The sequence below is a fragment of the Perna viridis genome, chromosome 13 (genome assembly GCF_037379345.1).
Source record: "Perna viridis isolate PV_CMFRI_1.1 ecotype Kerala chromosome 13, ASM3737934v1, whole genome shotgun sequence".
NCBI lineage: Eukaryota > Metazoa > Mollusca > Bivalvia > Mytilida > Mytilidae > Perna > Perna viridis.
The window spans coordinates 10983794-10991540 of record NC_142457.1 but is presented as its reverse complement, the minus strand read 5'-3'; the positions used below and the strand labels follow the sequence as shown (position 1 = coordinate 10991540).

Genomic DNA, 7747 nt, shown 5'->3' with positions numbered 1-7747 from the left:
TTTTGAATTTTTTATAGGGACCAGCAAATTCTGTAGAAAATAGCAAAGGTTAAATATCCTTCTTTCAATTTGCTACTTACATCACGTGAGTGTAAGAAGAAATCGAAAGTAGAGACAAGCAACTGCATGCAATATTTTGTTTAGTTTTATGTTACACAGGTGTGAATTACAATTTGTTTCACGGTAGTAAGTGTGTTTATATTTTTTATGATCTAACAGGGGGAAGAAAATGAAGGAATTGTGATCATTAATGTGGCAATACTACTGAATTACATTGTTAACAAGGAAACAATTATAAGAATATATAACCTAAAGTTCACAAGTATACCAATTTCTTTCTAGGTGTCAATGGTAGCTTCAACTAGTATGGTGCCATTCTAATTTTAATACCCCTTCTGTTATTGGAATATATAGTTTCAACAGACAACCGGGACTTACTAAAGTACCTAAAAACCTTTCAAACTTGCTTATCATAGTCACACAATTTTCCTCGCTAACATGAATTTGGTTTTCTTGAAAAAGTTGTTGGTTTAATACAATGTAAGTCTACAGCTCTTTATTTCACAATTAATAGAACTTAATTTGCATTTTATAAATGAAAGTATCAACCAATATCTTTACAGTAGGCATTAGAAAAGTCAATCAGCCCTGATTAAACATTGGGATTTTCCACTTTCTTCTTGAAAGAATGCAACTCATTGGATGTGTAGGCTAGAAACCACTAATTCCACTTCCCATAGGCTTCTATGCTAATTTCACAATATTCAATGGCTTCTCTGTACTTTACCTTAACTTTAACCTGTAGAGGACTATATATCGGCAGGATTCTATGTATGTCAGCTCACAATCCTCGGAATGGCATGTGGGGTTAGCAGACTGGTAACCAGAAGTGAAGGGTCTATAAATAGCATGGGAAATCCTAGTGTTTTCACAAGATAGGGGTATATTTAGAAATCATTATGGAGTTTAGACTTCACATCACAAGAAGCAAAATGCACTATAAAATGTACAGAAATATTTTTCCTTTCAGAAACTGTTTAAATTTTTAAAATAAAATGAGAACTTTTTTCACAGCACTATGAGGAAGAGGGGGTAATTTATGCGTAGGACTATTTTTGCGTACGTTCCAAGTGCTCATTGGTTGAATTGGTGGTCTGTAACCTGTAATGGGAGAGCATGGTTTGACTAACATAATTATATAGTTGCCACCAAGGATCAAACCCCAGATTGCTTTGTAACATGCCAGTAACAAACGTTTTGGAATTCATTATTTGGCCAAGTCAAATAATTGGCTATTTAAATTTACTACCTACTGCAATGTAGGTAGGCCATCCTACAAATGTAACAAGATCACGAGTGCCAATTCAGCAACCATCAGCCATCAATCAATAACTGATCATCAATTGTGTGAATTGGTTCAGTGACTGTACATGGAAACGTACTTCAAATATCTTTATTCTCTTTTTTATCCTTTTATATTCCAGCTTTAGTCAGACATCAAGATGATAGTCCTTGCACATCAAATTTACCTTCTTGTTGAGTCTTTCATTAACTGGCTTCATCCTGCTGAAAATGCTGAAGGGGAAGAAGATGTGGTAAAAAATGGTAAGTCAATGTGCAATGGCTATACCTCATGTTGAATAGGCAGTTTCTAGTTTATACCTCCTGTACTCATATGTAAACAAATTAACAAGTATGTTTTTGAAACACTTGTCATTTCTACCTGTTTTTACATGGTAAACATACACCTGACCCCCAGTAAGTGATCTTGGTAAAAAATATCAAAGCATGTTATACAGGTTGTTCTTATAAAGTTTACTGTTTAATTAGGCTAATTTGGACTTTTCTGTCACATGTAAATTCACTGTATTTGCTATTTTTGTCTGTTTCAAAAAACCAAATGGACATCTTCAAGGGTTCAAATTTACTTTCAATAGTGGATGGTCATGGACTTTACCAATTTGAGGAGAACCAGTTGACCTCAGACCACCACTAATTTGATTCCCTGCATCTTGGACTTAAATGTAATATTAGGACAAATACATTATTTATTGTTTACTTTTTTTTTTAGAAAATGAAATTGATGGCCGTATTCCGGAAGATGAAATTGATGGCCGTTTTCCAGTTGTAGAGGAAGTAATCCAAAGTGATGTAAGCAAATCTTCATTGTATGCTGCACCTAAACTACCAGACTATACTGATGAGACTTTGAATTTTCCTTTTCTTTTGGATCAGAAAACTATAAACTATGTCCAACAAGCCAAGGTTATGTTCATTATGAGAGGACTACCTGGATCTGGCAAGTCATCTATCGTGGAAAGAATAAGCAATGTTTATAGAAACTCTGCTGTTTGTTCTGCCGATCTGTTTTTTATGTGTGATGGTGTTTATAAATGGGACCACTCAAAGTTATCAGAAGCTCATAATACATGTCAAGAAAAAGCAAAAGCTCATTGTGAGAATGGTACACCTGTTGTAATTATTGACAACACAAATATAAAAAAGTGGGAGATGAATCGATACTTACAATTTGCTTCGGAAAACAGTTATCCTGTTGTAATTGTTGAACCTAAAACTCCCTGGAAAAATGATCCAGTTAAGTTGGCTCAATTCAACTCACATGGAGTAACAGAGGACCTCATTAATTCAAAACTAAAATCATTTGACCAAGTTTTTCCTCTGTACTTTGGATGGTTTTTAAATGAGAATCAGTCAGATTATTTAATAAATATTGCAATGGAATGTCTCCACCATATATCTGCCAGTTTTCAAGGTAAATGTTAATTGAAATGGATCTTGCTTTGCCCTCAGTTTTTTGTTTGTTTGTGAGATCATACAGTACATAGCACAGTTCCTGACTTAAGTACCTAGTAGTGGACAGCTTTTTCATACGAGAATTCTGTATATTTGTATAAAAATTAACATTTTCAAAGATCAAACGGTATTGATAAAAGTGGGAAAAAAATTAATTTTACTTCCACAACCTAAGAGGTAGGAATGCACCAACTGATAATGATCATCGTGGAAATCCTTACAAGAATTAATTTATATGTATTTAATTAGAAAATATGCATTTGAAAGATTCTGAATTGTACCCCATTATGTATGTTACACCTGATGCCATGTCACATGGATAGTTGTTAAATCTTCTATATTTAAAGGGGAAAGTGTAAGTGTTATATGAACTGTAAGACATTAGGAAATTTAGCTTTTTTTGTAAATATTTTAACTTTTTTCTCTTTTAGATGTTATTAAAGAGGAAAGTTTTGAAATCAATTCTAAGAGAATGCTACATTGTACTGCTATGTTTATGGGTAGTAGAAATTTTCCAACACCTAAGAGGAAAACATATCCTTATTCAGAAGAAGTTCAAAGGTCATATGGATCTGTGTTTGATCTTAAAATTTCAAGGTTAGCAATCACTTCTAGAAGTATTGGCTTTCAAGTCCAACTGTCACAGGAAGGTTTAAAACTATATGAGCGACCAGAGACTGACAAAAGGGAAGAATTATTAAAGGCAACGCTTCAGAGAGATGATGTATATTTAGTTAAGGGATGTGCAGCTCATATTACTGTGGTGACCGTAGATGGTGTAAAACCTAAAACAACAGGCGATGATATTCTAGAAATTGTTTGTAAAGAATTTGAGGCACTTTCCAACAAAACTGAGTTGCCAAAATTTAAAATTCCTATCGGTTCTGTTACCAGGGTTACTGAAAACATGTTTGTTATTGATTTAAATGCAGATAAGCAGAGAATTATGAGAGGATTGTTTACTGGTTACTATGGCAATGGCGGTGGAGGTACACCAAGGCGATGTTAAAATATGATCACTTTTTTTATAAACATGATATATACAGATATACAGATATGTACATATTTTTAATCAATTTTCAGTCATCTTTAATATCAGTACTTAGAAGTCAGATTAAATAATTCTAAGTTTTTTTTATGTCTCAGGTTGTAGTTTATTTTTGCAGCAGCAAAGATGATTTTTATCAGAAGACATTAGTTAGATTTCAGATGTAACACACTTTCTGATTGGGTAAAAAAATTTGTCCATCATCTCATAGAACACATTTTGTAATATGACTATGACATCATCAACATTTTTTAATGATTTGTCAAATTTTCATACAAAAATTAAATTATAAGGAATTACTTTATTGTTTCGGTATTTTTGAAATAGCATCAATGCCCTTGGCACACACTTGGAAATAACCTGCTACACATGTTATTTTGTGTACACCACATAATGGTGATTATTTCTTCATAAGACTGAAAAAATATATTACTCATTGACTCATTACTCATTTTCGTAATGCGTGCAATGATAAGTTACATTTGTTTGTCAGATGGATTTTCAATGTTGTAATTGTTTTTTTATTTTATAAATGTATGTTTTGATATTTCCAAATTAAGGAGGTAGACCTAGGGTAAGGGAAACAACTATTGAAATCAGTCCAAGTTACTTTTATGCTTACATGAGATTAATGTAAAATGCTGAATACAAACGTTCCAACGATTTTTAAGAGTTGTGTCCCTTACCCAAGGTCTACCTCCTTAAGTACCTTAAAATTAAAATATTTTATTCTATTACAATAATAATGTATGCAATGGAAGTTAATTCAACACCAGCAGTGCATCTTATTTTTAAATGCCTTCAAACTAATGATCTTATTTGCATATGTGTTCATGCATTTCATGTACATGTATCATGTGTATTGCTTTTCACTTTTTCTGCCACACATATTTAAGGCAGTTAGTGATCTCAAGGCCCAAAAAATATTTTCTGTTTTCTGCTACTCTACTAACCCCTATTTTTTCATGCCGACCCTAAACATTTTATGGCCATTTTGGCTCAAGCACTGTTTAAGTCTAGATTATTTCCCCATTAACTAAATGTAATGTTTTTGAAAAATAAAAGAATTTCCTTATCTGTCTACCCTATTTTTTCTTGCACTTAACAGGAAACAAGAATATTACTTTTTCGGGGCTTAACTTCAAAACCAGTGAATTTTAAAATTAGTAGTGAAAAAATTCCAAATTGTTTAAGGAAATTGGCAATAGTTAATGGAGTGCCATTGCATGTAAAACAGGGTACTCTGAATGCAATCTGATACTTTATAGTTCTTGATTTAAGGGTGGACTAACAATGAAAATGTCAAGTTCATTAAAAGTGATGGCTACTGCAAAGATGTAGGGAAATTTACACATTGGTACACGCACAAAGATTTTAATGTATTTTTAAATGATTTTTTTGTGTGTGAATGTTTTTGCATACACTATGCACTAAAACAATCTCAGGCTGTAACAAATGTTTACAAATAATTTTATCCAATATATACTTTTTTATACATGTCACATGTGCCTTTTTTTAGGTACACAAATTTGATACTTTTTTAAAGTAAATGTTCATATTGTTTTGAAAATTTAAAAAATATCTGGAGTTTGATATTTGTAAACTCCATTTATTTTGAATGCATATTGTGAAAGTACTTTAATTTGTTGATACCAGTTTTAGTGGATTTGGGAAGAAACACAAGTTTGTTGATTTTTGAATTTGTGGTTATGAGGTTATCAGTTTTAACATCTATGGAAATCTCCTTTTTGTTGGGAACAAAATTTTGTGGTTTGGCCTATCCATGAAAACCATGAAAATTGGTACCCCGCGAACAATAGCACTTTCACAGTATATACATTTGATGCTTAAATAGTACAGATAATATGTATATGATACTTACATTGGTCTAATCCAAGCCCATAAAGAAATTACTTTATCCACTATGCAATCTGAAATATATTTTGGGTGGATGCAACGTGGGCCACAAATGACTAACACTGTATTTTTGGCAAAGCCAATGTGCATGTACTTCTAGATCATTATTGTACAATCACAAAATAAATGGTAGTTGTATAATGGTATTGGGCTGTCAACATCTGTAGTACTCAATTTGAAACGTTTTATTTTTTATTTACTCAGAAAAATTAGTCAGGGCTATTCCACAAAAAAATTGTGTCCATGGAGAATGCCCATGATATAGGGGTACCACCAAAAAATTGAATTTTAGATGAATACATTTGTCTTGTAAGAAAAATTCAAATTTTACCCTCCACCAACACATAACTAAATCATCTGTTATAGTCCTCATTAAATTTGCATGCAGTAACATTTCATACGTATGAGTAACCCTTGTGCCCTATTCATGTAAGCATTTCATTTGTTTTTATTGTATATCAAATATATAAATTGGCCTTTTTCAGGTCTATATTTTATTTATTGTTATTTTGTTGTTGTTTATATGTTTGTTTGTTGAAATTCCACAATTTATCAATCAAATTTACAATAATAAAGAAAAGACCTTGACCAAATGTCCGAGCATTTTGTTAAGAGAAAAGTAAATTTAAAGTCCTGAACATCATGTTGATCCAAACTACTTTCTCTCTACATAGGTGACTATTTACTTGAAATAAAGGTAAAACTTAGCTGTCTTAATTTGATGGAAATAAGGGAAATATGAGAAAAAGGAGTTAACTGTGTGCCTATATTGTCCTGTGTATGTATATTTTCTTTTTATTTTTGAAGTGTTAATGATATTTCAACCATTTTATGTTGAGCGTACATTTACATGTATGTGTACCTTTTATTTGTTTAATAGACACTTTCATGCTAATTTTCAGAGCGATTCATTTTGTAATACCATGAGGTAAATTTTACACTTGCCAAAATCAAACAGTAACAAGATTTTTATGGAAAAGTGTAGCACCTACCTCACAGATGTACCAACTGAGCTTTCTCTTAAAATTCGCAGAAAATAATCTATTTTCATTTATTTTCTTATTTGTCTTGTGCAATTAATAAGTGTATCTTGAATTGCGATGTTTCATTTGTTTTTACTCTGAAGAGAATCACTTTTGATCTTTTAACTCCTTGCTTCAAATAAAGCTTTTGTTTGTTAACGACTTACTGCTTATTTGTACTCTTCAGCACTAGCACATTTGACATGTGATATGGTCATTTCAACTTGGGTATTACCCCTTTATCATATCGAAATAGTGTGCTGGCCTTCTGGCCTGCTGAGTTAATGGCGTTTGATCCCCAGCCAAGTCACACCAAAGGTGAAATTCGCTGACAAGTATGCAATATTAAAGGAAGTAGACCTAGGGTAAGGGACACAACTCTTACAAATCATTGGAATGTTTGTATTCAGCATTTTACATTAATCTCATGTAAGCATCAGAGTAACTTGGACTGATTTCATTCTGTTTCAAATGAAAGCTTGATAGGCTTTGGTGAAATTGAATATGATACAAACATATCACTTATTTCAAGAGTTATGTCCCTTACCCTAGGTAAGGGATAGAGTGACGACAGGTTAGATGGAAGTCAGAATAATATTTCTCAGAGGGGTGGCATGCCTACTGTAGGCTGTTGCTTCTGTGAGCTAGCGCAATAGAAGTCAAGCTCAGCATATCAGACTAGTACAAAGCAGATTATGCTCAATTGATAGATCCTGAAATGCATGAAATAATAGAACATTTAGACATAATCAACCTATCAACTTGTGTTAAAGATCAAGTTCATCAGGAAACACACTACCTCACCGTGCTAAAACAACAAGATACACATGTTTCAGCTATAATGTTGATATTTTTCAAATATTTTTGTCTGTACACAACTAAAAGCACCAAATTTTGACACAGTAAGATTTAATTTATAATCTTGTTGTAATAGATATATCATTAA

The 7747-nt window shown here is 32.3% G+C and overlaps 1 protein-coding gene across 3 annotated transcripts; it reads left to right on the top strand.

Annotated features, from left to right (window-relative positions):
• The first annotated feature begins 56 nt into the window (after positions 1–56).
• On the top strand, positions 57–6960 carry LOC148599548 (2',3'-cyclic-nucleotide 3'-phosphodiesterase-like). Of its 3 annotated transcripts, none has more exons than XM_088558913.1 (4): positions 57–186; positions 1485–1605; positions 2072–2773; positions 3246–6960. In XM_088558913.1, exons 2-4 carry the CDS (start codon positions 1503–1505, stop codon positions 3821–3823), a joined length of 1383 nt encoding a protein of 460 aa, XP_088415039.1. In that variant the 5' UTR covers positions 57–186; positions 1485–1502; the 3' UTR covers positions 3824–6960. The 3 variants fall into 3 exon arrangements, with proteins under 3 accessions (XP_088415039.1, XP_088415040.1, XP_088415041.1); XM_088558914.1 differs by having other exon boundaries at positions 68–159; XM_088558915.1 differs by lacking the exon at positions 57–186 and adding an exon at positions 943–1006.
• Positions 6961–7747: the final 787 nt, after the last annotated feature.

Coding starts and splice junctions, on each gene's coding strand:
- LOC148599548 (XM_088558913.1), top strand. CDS start 1,503: ATGATAGTCCTTGCACATCAAATTTACCTTCTTGTTGAGTCTTTCATT. Junction 1,606..2,071: donor AGAAGATGTGGTAAAAAATG/GTAAGTCAATGT, acceptor TTTTTTTTTTAG/AAAATGAAATTGATGGCCGT. Junction 2,774..3,245: donor TATATCTGCCAGTTTTCAAG/GTAAATGTTAAT, acceptor TTTCTCTTTTAG/ATGTTATTAAAGAGGAAAGT.